This window comes from Conger conger, chromosome 9 (assembly GCF_963514075.1).
Source record: "Conger conger chromosome 9, fConCon1.1, whole genome shotgun sequence".
NCBI classification, from domain to species: domain Eukaryota; kingdom Metazoa; phylum Chordata; class Actinopteri; order Anguilliformes; family Congridae; genus Conger; species Conger conger.
In genome coordinates, this window is record NC_083768.1 from 28,376,163 (window position 1) to 28,391,754 (window position 15,592).

Consider the following 15,592-nt stretch of genomic DNA (forward strand, 5'->3'; position numbering starts at 1 on the left):
TTTTTGAGGGAGATGTTTGGTGAGAGAAGATATTTTTGACTTTTCTGAAGAATTTTATTTCTCCAATTAGTTTTAGTCTCTCAATTTGTAAAACTCGGTCCTATTTCTTGTCAGGCCCCAGCACTGCAATATTTCCCCTCAACTTTGTAGAGTACCACACATATCTTTCAAAACAAATTCAGACAACCGCCAACAGTTTCTTCAATTTATTTGCTCAGTTCTTCAGTTTCTTGTGATCTGGAGTTCCCTGCTTAGCCTGTTCTGAATAACCACAGGTCTGAAGAAGACTCTGCACTGTGAATCCCCATTGGAGTCAGGGAATGGTACAAAGCTGCTGAAGTCTGGAAAGAAATATAAAATAAAGCAGGAATGTGAACATCTTTTCAGATGATCCTCAATCTGATCAAAGGACATGACATTGAACCTTATACCCATTGGCTGGAAGAAGTGATCTCTTTCTAATCATGCTTTTGTTTGTCTTCTTGTTTATCTTTTCACTGAAAATATACATTCAGTCATTTCAGAAGAAGTGATGTAACAAAACAATTAATAGAATGCAATGCTGATTCTTCAGCACACTTTGTAATTCAGAACATTTTGTAATTTGTCATCGTAACCTGTATTTTTTTAGTCTACTTTTTATGTAGTTCAACTTTTTTAAAGTAATTCAGTTTTTACATTTAATTTGCAATTTCTGCATTCGTGTATCAGTAGAAAAGTTCAAATTTGACATTTCAAAACATTCATTAATTTACATGTTATAGATAGATTTTATTTATTTCATTCATTATATTTATTTATTTCATTCAAAAAATGACATTAAGTAAAAGACCACTTTTCACAAATAAAACTTGATTGAGGCCATCTGGGACTACCTGGATAGCCAGAATCAAGTGAGACAACTAAAGTCTGCAGAAGTACTAATGGATGCTCTCCAATACATTTGGAACAGCTTACTGCCCGATTTTCTTGTAAAATTTCTGGGCAGTGTACCTATTAGAATTGGTGTACCATTCCTAACTGCCTGTGATATTTTTGACATTGCCACAGTAGCCTTATGCAAACTGCAATATCATTGAGATTAGAGGGCTTAGCAAAGTTGTTGCCCAAGTTACTGAGACGCCAGTGCATGATGTAAAGAACTATGAGGTCCATGATCCAGCAAGGTACATAGTTCCCAACTATGTTATTTTAGTTGAAAATCAGCCAAACCTTCTGTGGAAATGACTGAGTGGGCCTTTAATGTTACAAAATGCTCTCTTTTATAGACTACTGCAATATTTGTTAAAGTGTAATTGCCTTGATATGGGCCAATCAGAGAACCCATTAGGAAGAAGTTGATACTTGAGGGAGAGGGCAGTACTTGTTTATTTGTGTTCTGCTGTTTGTTTAAGTAAACAGCATGTACTGTCTTTTAGTCCTGGGCCAAACAATTTGACTGAAAGATAAATCATTATAGTGATGTTGTATTTGAAAAGCTGTGTGTCTTATCTGTTGAAGATTTTATCAAGCTTTATAGGAAAATGTTCTGAGCTATTCTTGGTTCATGCACTTTGACTTAACAGCTATCATTCCATTGTTATTGTTAGTCCATTGTTATTTGGCATTAGCATTGCCTTCAGGATTGTGTTGTGGGTCGATCACTCCAATTGAACTCCTCATGTCGTGTGTTGTGTTGCTGTTGTTTGCTTATGGTAACTTTTGAAGGTTAATATTTAAATGTAATATGTCACACTAGTTTGAAACGCTAGACTCTTCATCATTGCTATATATATGCCAGTTTTTGCAGTCAGGAGTCAGGAATCCAACGATGAAGGATAGGTTGATGATATGAAAGCGTGAAAACCTGTCCATGCCTGAGCTGTATATTGAGGCAGCATGCATCTACAAGTTCTGTTAAATAATGTGACCAGACAATTTGTGTTTTGGACAATCATTCCACTGTCAAATATGACAGGCCAGAATATAGTTGCTATAATTCACCATGGCTTTGGCATAAATTATGTTTTGGGAAGGGCAATAAGGGTCTTGCACTTCAGTGAAAGGACCCAAAGCCATGGATATGAGATTACGGTCATATTACTGTTGTGCTGTGTGGTTTAGCTGGCGTTGCCTTACGAAGGTTAATGTTTATACTGATGCTTGTTCTAAATTCAAGCTAGTTCTAAATGGTCCACTCTTGATTGTAGCCACTGAAATAGCTGCCGTTCCAGTCACTTCTGAACAAAAAGTGAGTCTGCCGTCCAGAGATGATGGACAGGTTGAAGGTATGAAAGTGTGAACAATCCTCATTGTTTACTGCTGAAAACCTGACTGTGCCTGCATTGGTCCTGAAATATACTATTAATAATTTTATGTATGTTCATGGAACAAAGAATGTTTGTCATGGTTGCTTCTGTTATATTTTTTACAATAATTATGCAGTCTTGTTGACCTTGTTTGACCTCCTGAAACTCAGTGTTGCCTGTTTTGTCTTTTCACAGCTTTCCTTAAAAGTGGTCACTGTCAGTGGTGGCTGCTGAACCGAAAATTGACTTCCCCTTGAACTGATTATTGGTCTCAACCATTTTCCTTGATTAACAATGCTGTGATTCATTCACAACATACGCAATAGCATCAGATAATAGCCTCTTAAACTAGGCTATTAAAAGTAATAAAAGTAATAAAATAGTTTTTATATGCATCACATTATTTAAGATTGTAGACATATGGTTGCCTACTCCTTGTTCTCTGTAAATTTACTTTGAAAAGTAAGATTACAAAGGTCAGATTACAAAGATTACAAAGGTCAGCAATGCACAGATTTTGTCATTTAAATGATCTTGAAGTGTTAGCAGATTGCGCTCAAAGCTAATGTGGTAATTAACAGGGTGGTGTATCTTTTTCATTAAGTGTTCATAGCAATTAAAATTGAATGTATCATTTAAACCCCCTAACATGATGTTAAGAAATATGCTGTGTGTTTGCCTGCAATTAATTATTCAGATCACTGATACACATGTTAATCAAGGAAAGTTCATTAAAACGGGATGAGACCAATGATCAGTTTAAGTGGAAGTGTTCCGCCTTGTCTTTTCAGTGCACCAGCCACCATTGGTCACCACACAGTCTGTTTTTACATTATGTTTTAATACATTAATGCTAGTGTGGCACAGATGTTTGGTTTAGGGAGCGTTTCTGTCTTTGCAGTGACCATGTTGGCCATGTAATGTCCTTGCTGTTGAAGCTGTGAGTGTTGGTTTTGGCTTTATTGTAGGTTATTTGCTGTCCTTACTGTGTTGCATGAGGGTGTCATCATGTGAGCTGGGCCGTGTTTATTATTATTGTCTCCACATGGATGTTTGGTCTTTACTCCAGAAGCCCTAGTTCTGCAGGTTACTTACACACAAAAACTGAACTGGAAGGATACTACAGAGGGTGGAGATACCCATGGTAGGATAGTGTGTGTAAACCAATTTGTCCAACTTGCCTACTGCTAATAACAATTGCCTTCTGCTAAGTTCAGCGAGTTCTCTTTGGAGAGGGATAGTGTGTGTCTTGCAAGTCACTTGCAGTCATAGGGATTGTGTAGTTGCCTGATTTATCTGAAGGTAACAAAAGAAGGTCAGTGTTTAGGCTGAAGATATCAAGCTGCTAAATGTTGGAATCTTGATGGTAGCCACTGAGACACTGGTTGTTCTTGTCTCTTCTGAACAAGGGATCCAGAGTCTGGAGTCTAAAAACTATGGAAAGGTTGTGCTAAGGAAGTGTGAATAATCTGCAGTGTTCACTGCCCAATACCTGTGTAGTCCTAAATACTGTTAATAATGTACCACTACTGAACATTTGATTGCAATGATAATGCTGTATGTCTCTGGTATCTGTCTGACGTCTGTCTTCTGTGAAAGGAAATCATTTTGACAGTTTGTCGGTTCAACTTGCACCCTGGTAAAAATCTGAGTATGTGTATTAGAGTAGTTGCTTGTTGTCCTGTATTTGCCGAAGACCATACAAATTACAGTTCTCTGCTGTGTCTGCCCACTGCTTTCCTCCAAAGTGGTCCAAGATTGCAAGCAGCAAGTATACAATCTACATATCTCTGCAGGCCGTTTTCCTTTTCAAATCCATCTGTAGCTATGTTACTAAGCTAGCTAGTTTGCTAATCTGTCACTATTAATTCACTAGTTCTAAAAGTAACTGCCTTCTAGTCATCACTGAGGGAAGGAAAGTACATTGGGCCTGTGTGGCACAGATGTTTCGTGTGTTAGGATCTTGTCTGTTTTTATTGTGATCATATTGGTTTACATATAATGTGTTGGTGTACGGTTTGGTGTATGGCTCCCTGCTATCTATACTGTGGCAGTGTTGCATGAACATGTCAATGTCAGAGCTGAGTGGTGTTAATTGATTTTGATCGCCACATGGATGTTTGATAATAATTCTAGAGGCCCCAGTTCTTCCAGTTACATCCATTGAAAAACGTGAAGAGAAGGATACCACACAGGCTGGAGATGCCCATGGTAGGACAGCTTGTACAAACCAGTTTGTCCTCTGTTCGTTACCTGTACTTGTAGGTCCACTGTTCAATGGACCAAATCATATGACTCTACTGTAATCAAATGTGCTTGGACTGTTTAAGGCATGAAATGAAGGTATTTCCATACCTTTGTGCATTTAATGTGTATTTGTGGGTTGCACATTTCTGGCATGCTAAATTCAGCTTATTGTTTACACAACCTTCGGAAGATATCAAACCATGGGAAAATTGTCTCCTGGAATTTCAAATTGGAATTTCCATCCTGGTATTATAATTCAAAGAAAATTATTTAGTGAATGCATTATGGAGTAATAATAATGCCGTCAGTGGCTCTTTCCTTCTTGTGCTAATTAGGCAACAGTATATCGTTGTATATGAGGTTTTAATAAAGAGAGAGCATGAGTCATTTCATGCCAGTGAAATCATTTGGTTTAATTTGGATATATAAAGCAAGCCTAATGTTCACATTTATTGTAACTTAAAAGCACAAAGTTTTACAGTTTGTAATTCAGAATTTTGATCGCAAACCACTATATACTGGAGATAATTTAGTCACAAACCTATCATAGTAACTCTCATCATTGTTAAGCTATATTGAATCGTCATGATCTACAGGAGGACCAGCATTTGGAATGTCCCATAGACACACATAAATCCTGGACAATACAATTGTCAGGCCGCACATTTTTCACTTTTCTAGATTTTTCAGTCATTAAGAGCTTCAAGGTTTAGTTGAATCTGATAAAAACCTATATCTGATTGAATTGCACATGTATACCTTATACTCTGTGTTTCAATGAATGTAAGGGTATTCTTTTTCTTTCTAACTGTTGAGATATTTGCCCCTCTAGCTTGGGAGAATGTTTGTACCTTGATTTAGTTATTGTCTACAAATTTGAGGCAAATACAATTGGCTACTCCTTTTAGTTATACTTTCAAAGATTTTACCAGGAGTCATAGTGTCTTCCAAGGACATCGAGGGTCTTGCATTCCAATTCAGGTCAGGCCGGTTCTAAATGTTGAAATCTGTATCGTAGCTGCTGAGGTTGTTCCAGTCCCATCTCAACAAGAGGCCCAGAGTCTGGAGTCTAAAGATGAGGGACAGGTTGATGGTATGAAAGTGTGAAAATCCTCAGTGTTTACTGCCCTAAACTTGGGTGTGCCTGCGCTGGTCTTTAAAACACTGTTAATACTGCAATGATACTGTGTGTCTGCACAGTGATAGGTGCTAAAAATACGATAATCTTTCAATCTTAATGAATCAAACAGTTACAGTTGTTACAGAAGGCCATTGTTTCTTTATCTGTTTCCTTCAGCATAGAATTTGTCTTGTTTGCCTTTGGAGAGGGGATGTTTCGCTTTTGTGGCGTGAAGGTTTTTTGGTGGGCATCAAGGTACAGTATTGGAGATGAACTTCACGGTCTGCTTCTTTCCCCTGTCCCATGCTGTTATCAGCCCCTGAGCCAGTTCTCCCAGAGCTTGAGACCAAACCGAAGGACCAACCTGATGGTAGGAGGAAGTGCTCTTTTTTTGCCTGTTGGGTACATTTTTGAATCGGATAAAAATGTATGTCTGGTCTGATTGAATTGCTCATGTCCTGTGTGCCTTAGACTCTGTGTTTCAATGAATCTAAGGGTATGCTTTTTCCTTCTACCCATTGAGATATTTGCTCCTCTAGCTTGGGAGAATTTTTGGGTGGTGAAGAAATTCTTGTTTCTTCTTCTTAATTATAACTCTGTTCACTGCTGTTACTTCAAATCGCGTTCAGGAAAGAAAAAGTCATTACTCGAAATTCGAGGGTGTAAGACAATTTCAGCTCTTTATTTTGGTTCCAGGTAATCTGTACGTTTTCCTTAGCTTTCTCCAATCTTACACAATCCTTACTGGGAATGACACAGTTTATATGCAGTATCTGAACAAATGGAAATGTAGCTGAAAGGAAGTGTTTCATCCTCTGTGACAAAACACTCCTTTAGATGTGATAATTTCTATTGACAGGTTTCCTGGTTAGGCCAAAGCAAATGGTTATCAGCACCTAGACCTCAAATCAAGGCATTTCCAATGAAATTTGAATAGAGTGGGGAAACAGGGTGACTATGGGGACATGCTTTTGAAGGTGTGGGAATAGGAGCAGAACTTGCGTGTAAAACATTTTAAACAGTTATATCTTTAAAACACCGAAATCTAACAGTGGCTATTGTACATTGACTTAGGTATTGTCTGTGAATTTGTGGCAAATACAATTGGCTCCTACTTTTCATTATACTTTTAAAGATTTTAGCAGGAGTTACAGTGTCTTACAAGGACATTAAGGGTCTTCCATTCCAATGAAGGTCAGGCTGGTTCTAAATGTTGAAATCTGTATCGTAGCTGCTGAGGTTGTTCCAGTCCCATCTCAACAAGAGGTCCAGAGTCTGGAGTCTAAAGATGAGGGACAGGTCGATGGTATGAAAGTGTGAAAATCCTCAGTGTTTACTGCCCTAAACCTGGCTGTACCTGCGCTGGTCTTTAAAACACTGTTAATACTGCAATGTTACTCTGTGTCTGCACGGTAATAGGTGCTACAAATATGATAATCTTTCAATCTTAATGAACCAAACAGTTACAGTTGTTACAGAAGGCCATTGTTTCTTTATCTGTTTCCTTCAGCATGGAATTTGTCTTGTTTGCCTTTGGAGAGGGGATGTTTCGCTTTTGTGGCGTGAAGAGGTTTTTTGGTGGGTAACAAGGTACAGTATTGGAGATGAACTTCATGGTCTGCTTCTTTCCCCTTTCCCATGCTGTTATCAGCCTCTGAGCCAGTTCTCCCAGAGCTTGAGACCAAACCGAAGGACCAACCTGATGGTAGGAGGAAGTGCTCTTTTTTTTGCCTGTTGGGTACATTTTTGAATCTGATGAAGACTTATGCCTGGGTCTGACTGAATTGCACATGTCCTGTGTGCCTTAGACTCTGTGTTTCAATGAATTTAAGGGTATACTTTTTCCTTCTACCCATTGAGATATTTGCTCCACTAGCTTGGGAGAGTTTTTGGGTGGCTATCGTACGTTGACTTAGGTATTGTCTGTGAATATGTGGCAAATACAATTGGCTACTTCTTTTAGTTATACTTTCAAAGATTTGACCAGGAGTTACAGTGTCTTACAAGGTCATTGAGGGTCTTCCATTCCAATTCAGGTCAGGCTGGTTCTAAATGTTGAAATCTGTATCGTAGCTGCTGAGGTTGTTCCAGTCCCATCTCAACAAGAGGTCCAGAGTCTGGAGTCTAAAGATGAGGGACAGGTTGATGGTATGAAAGTGTGAAAATCCTTAGTGTTTACTGCCCTAAACCTAGCTGTACCTGCGCTAGTCTTTAAAACACTGTTAATACTGCAATGATACTGTGTATCTGCACAGTGATAGGTGCTACAAATATGATAATCTTTAAATCTTAATGAAACAAACAGTTACAGTTGTTACAGAAGACCTTTCTTTTCTTATTTGTTTCTTTCAGCATGGAATTTGTCTTGTTTGCTTTTGGAGAGGGGATGTTTTGCTTTTGTGGCGTAAAGCGTTTTTTTTTTTTAATCCTAGCTATGCTTCTGAGGACTAGCATTTGGAATATCCCAGAAACGCATATCCATCCTGGACATTACAATTGTCAGGCCACACATTTTCCTCTTTTCTGGATTTTTCAGTCATTAAAAGCATCAAGGTTGAGTTGAATCTGATAAAAACCTATGTTTGACTGAATTGCACATGTATGCCTTTGACTCTGTGTTTCACTGAATCTAAGGGTATGCTTTTTCCTTCTACCCATTGAGATATTTGCTCCTCTAGCTTGGGAGAATTTTTGGGTGGTGAAGAAATTCTTGTTTCTTCTTCTTAATTATAACTCTGTTCACTGCTGTTACTTCAAATCGCGTTCAGGAAAGAAAAAGTCGTTACTCGAAATTCGAGGGTGTAAGACAAGTTCAGCTCTTTATTTTGGTTTCAGGTAATCTGTACCTCCTCCTGAGCTTTCTCCAATCTTACACAATCCTTACTGGGAATGACACAGTTCATATGCAGTAACTGAACAAATGGAAAGTAGCTGAAAGGAAGTGCTTCATCTTCTGTGACAAAACACTCCTTTAGATATGATAATTTCTATTGACAGGTTTCTTGGTTAGGCCAAAGCAAATGGTTATCGGCACCTAGACCTCAAATCAAGGCATTTCCAATGAAATTTGAATAGAGTGGGGAAACAGGGTGACTATGGGGACATGCTTTTGAAGGTGTGGGAATAGGAGCAGAACTTGCGTGTAAAACATTTTAAACAGTTATATCTTTAAAACACCGAAATCTAACAGTGGCTATTGTACATTGACTTAGGTATTGTCTGTGAATTTGTGGCAAATACAGTTGGCTCCTACTTTTCATTATACTTTTAAAGATTTTAGCAGGAGTTACAGTGTCTTACAAGGACATTAAGGGTCTTCCATTCCAATGGTTCTAAATGTTGAAATCTATATCGTAGCTGCTGAGGTTGTTCCAGTCCCATCTCAACAAGAGGTCCAGAGTCTGGAGTCTAAAGATGAGGGACAGGTTGATGGTATGAAAGTGTGAAAATCCTCAGTGTTTACTGCCCTAAACTTGGCTGTAACTGCGCTGGTCTTTAAAACACTGTTAATACTGCAATGTTACTGTGTGTCTGCACAGTGATAGGTGCTACAAATATGATAATCTTTCAATCTTAATGAACCAAACAGTTACAGTTGTTACAGAAGGCCATTGTTTCTTTATCTTTTTCCTTCAGCATGGAATTTGTCTTGTTTGCCTTTGGAGAGGGGATGTTTCGCTTTTGTGGCGTGAAGAGGTTTTTTGGTGGGTAACAAGGTACAGTATTGGAGATGAACTTCACGGTCTGCTTCTTTCCCCTTTCCCATGCTGTTATCAGCCCCTGAGCCAGTTCTCCCAGAGCTTGAGACCAAACCGAAGGACCAACCTGATGGTAGGAGGAAGTGCTCTTTTTTTTGCCTGTTGGGTACTTTTTTGAATCTGATGAAGACTTATGCCTGGGTCTGAATGAATTGCACATGTCCTGTGTGCCTTAGACTCTGTGTTTCAATGAATCTAAGGGTATGTTTTTTCCTTCTACCCATTGAGATATTTGCTCCACTAGCTTGGGAGAATTTTTGGGTGGCTATCGTACATTGACTTAGGTATTGTCTGTGAATTTGTGGCAAATACAATTGGCTACTTCTTTTAGTTATACTTTCAAAGATTTGACCAGGAGTTACAGTGTCTTACAAGGTCATTGAGGGTCTTGCATTCCAATTCAGGTCAGGCTGGTTCTAAATGTTGAAATCTGTATCGTAGCTGCTGAGGTTGTTCCAGTCCCATCTCAACAAGAGGTCCAGAGTCTGGAGACTAAAGATGAGGGACAGGTTGATGGTATGAAAGTGTGAAAATCCTCAGTGTTTACTGCCCTAAACTTGGGTGTGCCTGCGCTGGTCTTTAAAACACTGTTAATACTGCAATGATACTGTGTATCTGCACAGTGATAGGTGCTAAAAATACGATAATCTTTCAATCTTAATGAATCAAACAGTTACAGTTGTTACAGAAGGCCATTGTTTCTTTATCTGTTTCCTTCAGCATGGAATTTGTCTTGTTTGCCTTTGGAGAGGGGATGTTTCGCTTTTGTGGCGTGAAGAGGTTTTTTGGTGGGTAACAAGGTACAGTATTGGAGATGAACTTCACGGTCTGCTTCTTTCCCCTTTCCCATGCTGTTATCAGCCCCTGAGCCAGTTCTCCCAGAGCTTGAGACCAAACCGAAGGACCAACCTGATGGTAGGAGGAAGTGCTCTTTTTTTTGCCTGTTGGGTACATTTTTGAATCTGATGAAGACTTATGCCTGGGTCTGACTGAATTGCACATGTCCTGTGTGCCTTAGACTCTGTGTTTCAATGAATCTAAGGGTATGCTTTTTCCTTCTACCCATTGAGATATTTGCTTCACTAGCTTGGGAGAATTTTTGGGTGGCTATCGTACGTTGACTTAGGTATTGTCTGTGAATTTGTGGCAAATACAATTGGCTACTTCTTTTAGTTATACTTTCAAAGATTTGACCAGGAGTTACAGTGTCTTACAAGGTCATTGAGGGTCTTGCATTCCAATTCAGGTCAGGCTGGTTCTAAATGTTGAAATCTGTATCGTAGCTGCTGAGGTTGTTCCAGTCCCATCTCAACAAGAGGTCCAGAGTCTGGAGACTAAAGATGAGGGACAGGTTGATGGTATGAAAGTGTGAAAATCCTCAGTGTTTACTGCCCTAAACTTGGGTGTGCCTGCGCTGGTCTTTAAAACACTGTTAATACTGCAATGATACTGTGTATCTGCACAGTGATAGGTGCTAAAAATACGATAATCTTTCAATCTTAATGAATCAAACAGTTACAGTTGTTAAAGAAGGCCATTGTTTCTTTATCTGTTTCCTTCAGCATGGAATTTGTCTTGTTTGCCTTTGGAGAGGGGATGTTTCGCTTTTGTGGCGTGAAGAGGTTTTTTGGTGGGTAACAAGGTACAGTATTGGAGATGAACTTCACGGTCTGCTTCTTTCCCCTTTCCCATGCTGTTATCAGCCCCTGAGCCAGTTCTCCCAGAGCTTGAGACCAAACCGAAGGACCAACCTGATGGTAGGAGGAAGTGCTCTTTTTTTTGCCTGTTGGGTACATTTTTGAATCTGATGAAGACTTATGTCTGGGTCTGACTGAATTGCACATGTCCTGTGTGCCTTAGACTCTGTGTTTCAATGAATCTAAGGGTATGCTTTTTCCTTCTACCCATTGAGATATTTGCTCCACTAGCTTGGGAGAATTTTTGGGTGGCTATCGTACGTTGACTTAGGTATTGTCTGTGAATTTGTGGCAAATACAATTGGCTACTTCTTTTAGTTATACTTTCAAAGATTTGACCAGGAGTTACAGTGTCTTACAAGGTCATTGAGGGTCTTGCATTCCAATTCAGGTCAGGCTGGGTCTAAATGTTGAAATCTGTATCGTAGCTGCTGAGGTTGTTCCAGTCCCATCTCAACAAGAGGTCCAGAGTCTGGAGTCTAAAGATGAGGGACAGGTTGATGGTATGAAAGTGTGAAAATCCTCAGTGTTTACTGCCCTAAACTTGGGTGTGCCTGCGCTGGTCTTTAAAACCCTGTTAATACTGCAATGATACTGTGTATCTGCACAGTGATAGGTGCTAAAAATACGATAATCTTTCAATCTTAATGAATCAAACAGTTACAGTTGTTACAGAAGGCCATTGTTTCTTTATCTGTTTCCTTCAGCATGGAATTTGTCTGGTTTGCCTTTGGAGAGGCGATGTTTCGCTTTTGTGGTGTGAAGAGGTTTTTTGAATGCTAGCTATGTTTCTGTTGGAAACCCTTTTTTGGTGGGTAACAAGGAACTTCACGGTCTGCTTCTTTCCCCTTTCCCATGCTGTTATCAGCCCCTGAGCCAGTTCTCCCAGAGCTTGAGACCAAACCGAAGGACCAACCTGATGGTAGGAAGAAGTGCTCTTTTTTTGCCTGTTGGATACATTTGTTTTTGTCTGCATGATTTGTCATCCAGGAATCTTGGTCGCCACAACATACTGTTAACTTGACAACGCGTAAAATAAATCACTGCACTTCTAGACATTTTCTTCATGCCATACAGTATCATTTTTGCTCTTTTTTGAGCTCTGTTTTTACAAATGCTTTATCACTTTACTACCTCCTGATGGGTTTGGTTGACATATTCCTATTCAAAATACATTATTAGGTATTTATTACACCTATTTTTTATACTTGTGCAGCAGTCTTCTGCTGCTGTAGCCTATCCATTTAGAGTTTTGACACATTATGTATATATTCTGTATACCACTTTTATAATGCATGTTTTTGGTTACTGTCACCTTCCTGTCAGCTTCGACCAGTCTGGTCCTTCTCCATTCTCTGCAAACTCTAGAGACTGTTGTGCATGAAAATTAGTTGAAAGTAGTGGTATAAGGCCTCCGGGTGGGTCAAGCTGTAAGGACACTTGTTCTCAGCAAAAGCACACGCCCAACCACGGCGGTTGTGCAACTGCTGGCTATGGCCACATGACAGAGGCAACAATTGGTTCAGCTATAGCGGCCACTCCTGGTCCGACTAGGTGCCTGTGGACATACAAACTAAGAATAAGCTGACCTTGTTATCCTCCAGTGACGTGATTGATGGTGCAGCTGCAATGTGAAAAATAGCAACAATACATGTCATGTGAATTTTTTCAGGAGTCATCTCCTCCTGAAAAAAATAAAAATAATAATAGTGGCAAACTTGTTACAATTCTGATCTTGAAAATGATCACACATCCTGAGTATGACAACATAGCATCCTGACTTTTGATTCAGTACATAGCACCTTATGGTCCTGATTCTGTGAGCTCAGTCCATGCATAGGCCCTGATTGGCCTGATTCTGTGACCTCAGTCCATGCATTGGCCCTGATTGACCTGATTCTGTGAGCTCAGTCCATGCATAGGCCCTGATTGGCCTGATTCAGTGACCCCAGTCCATGCATTGGCCCTGATTGACCTGATTCTTTGAGCTCAGTCCATGAGTTGGCCCCGATTGTCCTGGTTGTCCTGATCAGTCAGTGTGAAGTGGTATATTCAATATACGTCCATTCTAGTCTTTTATATGCATGTGAATAATAACATGAGGGCTGACATTTTGTTAAAACAAATATTTATTTCTGAAAATCAGTCATTGCAGCAAACAATGAGTGGTTGTCATAATATAATGATGGAAGACATAAAAATGTGGGTGTGAGACTGTGTTTAAATGATAATACAACAAATTAGAGAAGAATAAATGAAATAAACTGACAGAAAAAATTATTTTCTGGACATTCTTGCTTACCCAATTGCTGACTGATTCACAGCCCAGTTTTCCTCACAGATGACTACTGTCTGTCAATGAACCATGAGGGGTCTTATTCATATATTTTTTTTACTCATCTTTTAAAATATATATTTTTTATTTGTCTACAGAAATTGCACAATAGCAAATGTGATTTGATCGGGCAGTGCTCAATGGGGTAAACTTGTAGATCATGTTTACACTTGATATTTATTTTAATAAAAAAAGAAAAACTGAAAATTCTTGCAGTTTGGGATCCAGATCTTCAAACAAATCTGACTATGGACATTGAATTTGTCATAACCGCCATCAATGGTTCCCTTCATATAGCTCCATTCACAATGCTTTCTCCGTGCCATGTTTCTCAGGAAATAATTTGTCAGCATGGATGTTCTGTTGTATGTTCAAATGTTCCTCACTCGGCTTTGATTCCCCAGCCATCCCAGTGACTTTCATAAAAGAGCTGCAGGACCAGGAGTGCGAGGAGGGGGGCAGCGTAACACTGAGGGCTGAGCTCTCTAAACCTGGAGCACCAGTAGAGTGGAGGAAGAGGGGTGTGGTCCTACAGTCCGGAGACAAATACCAAATCAGGCAGGACGGAACAGTGGTGGAGCTGTTAGTCCTCAATCTGAAGATGGAGGATATGGGCGACTATATCTGTGATGCTGGGGAGAATGTAAACGTCGCGTCTCTGATGGTCAACGGTAGGAAAGAGCCTGATGCCATTTCCTGATTTCACCTGTCATTTCCATAATTATTACGAACCACTCCCATCATGGTGGAGAATGTGCTGGAGTTCTGCTACTTGCTTGGAAAAGCAATAGTGGATATGCTCTTCCAAACCTAAGGTTGAGAGTGGTGCAGGCCGTCCTCATCCATTCCTTCTCGTCATTCACACTGTATCATCCAGTCCTGGTTTCTTTTTTCTCTGAAAAACAAGCCGCCGTCTCAGTGTCAAACCACATTTACATTTAACAATGTGGGCTCATTTTCTGGCTTGCCTGAAATTCATTGTATGCTTCCACATTTAGGGTATACAACATTCAAATCCAAGTTCAATCTCATGCTTTCATTTTAGCATAAAATTTATTTATGTGTTCTTCCCTTGAAATGACAGCTCTCCCCGTCATGTTCAAACAAGAGCTGCGGGACCAAGAGGCCAAAGAAGGTGGCAGCATCACCCTGAGCTGTCAGCTCTCTAAGCCTGAAGCCCCATTAGAGTGGAGGAAGGGGGGTATGGACTTATGTCCCTGTGCCAAGTACGAAATGAGCCGAGAGGGCTGCAGGGCCCAGTTAGTTATCCACAGTGTAGATCCAGAGGACTCTGGTGACTACACGTGTGATGCTGGAGACCGGCAGAGCACTGCTCACCTCACCGTAAAGGGTAGGCTCATCCAAAAAGCTTTAACAGTTACATTGCAAGTCACAATCCAATAAAACATACACAATGCAGGCCATAAGTAATTGGACAGTGACACATAGTTTTAGCTCTGTACACCAGCAAACAAACAATTGAAATAACTACTATCAATCATTTTTCAGCTTTAATTTGAGGGTTTCCATATTGGGTCAGCCGGAATTACAGGCCCTTTTATACATAGTTCCACCATTTTTGGGCACCAAAATATTAGAAAATTGGCTGATCAAATGTTGCTTGGACAGATGTGTTAGGTTTCTTCATTAGTTCATGCATAAACGAGTGAGCGAAATGTCTGGAGTTGATTATAGGAGTGCCATCTGTATTTGAAGTCTGTTGTTGTCTTTCAACATGAGGACCAAGTGTCATTGGCAGTAAAACAGGCCACTATTATGCTACAAAATCAGAATAAATCATAGCCAAAATATCCATCCATCCATCCATTATCTGAACCCGCTTATCCTGAACAGGGTCGCAGGGGGGCTGGAGCCTATCCCAGCATACATTGGGCGACAGGTCGCCAGTCCATCGCAGGGCTAGCCATATGACGTGTCAAAATCAACTGGGTATGAGAAGCAAGAACAAACAGGTGATCTTAGCCATGGCAAATGACCTGATAGACCACAGAAGACCAGTGTAGTGGATGACAGAAGAATCTTTTGAATGGTAAAGGAAAATCCCTTTGTACGGTACCTGTTCAATAGATCAAGAACACTCTCTAGGAAGTATGCATAGATGTGTCAAAGTAAATCGTCAAGAGAAG

At 39.9% G+C, this 15,592-nt stretch overlaps 1 protein-coding gene across 46 annotated transcripts in view; it reads left to right on the forward strand.

Moving 5' to 3' along the window:
* obscnb (obscurin, cytoskeletal calmodulin and titin-interacting RhoGEF b) overlaps positions 1-15,592 on the forward strand; it is a 124,300-nt gene that overhangs the window by 64,853 nt on the left and 43,855 nt on the right. For 16 of the 46 annotated variants that reach the window (XM_061253694.1, XM_061253717.1, XM_061253720.1 and 13 more), the window contains 17 exons: positions 2,190-2,267; positions 4,425-4,499; positions 5,554-5,628; positions 5,972-6,025; positions 6,887-6,961; positions 7,307-7,360; positions 7,729-7,803; positions 9,013-9,087; positions 9,433-9,486; positions 9,855-9,929; positions 10,275-10,328; positions 10,697-10,771; positions 11,117-11,170; positions 11,539-11,613; positions 11,979-12,032; positions 13,850-14,116; positions 14,530-14,796. The exons of 1 other annotated variant lie outside the window; for it this stretch is intronic. In XM_061253694.1, coding sequence (XP_061109678.1) covers positions 2,190-2,267; positions 4,425-4,499; positions 5,554-5,628; positions 5,972-6,025; positions 6,887-6,961; positions 7,307-7,360; positions 7,729-7,803; positions 9,013-9,087; positions 9,433-9,486; positions 9,855-9,929; positions 10,275-10,328; positions 10,697-10,771; positions 11,117-11,170; positions 11,539-11,613; positions 11,979-12,032; positions 13,850-14,116; positions 14,530-14,796 — 1,536 coding nt within the window. The remainder of the gene's footprint in view (positions 1-2,189; positions 2,268-4,424; positions 4,500-5,553; positions 5,629-5,971; positions 6,026-6,886; positions 6,962-7,306; positions 7,361-7,728; positions 7,804-9,012; positions 9,088-9,432; positions 9,487-9,854; positions 9,930-10,274; positions 10,329-10,696; positions 10,772-11,116; positions 11,171-11,538; positions 11,614-11,978; positions 12,033-13,849; positions 14,117-14,529; positions 14,797-15,592) is intronic. 29 more of the 46 variants (XM_061253734.1, XM_061253741.1, XM_061253703.1 and 26 more) reach the window with 28 other exon arrangements.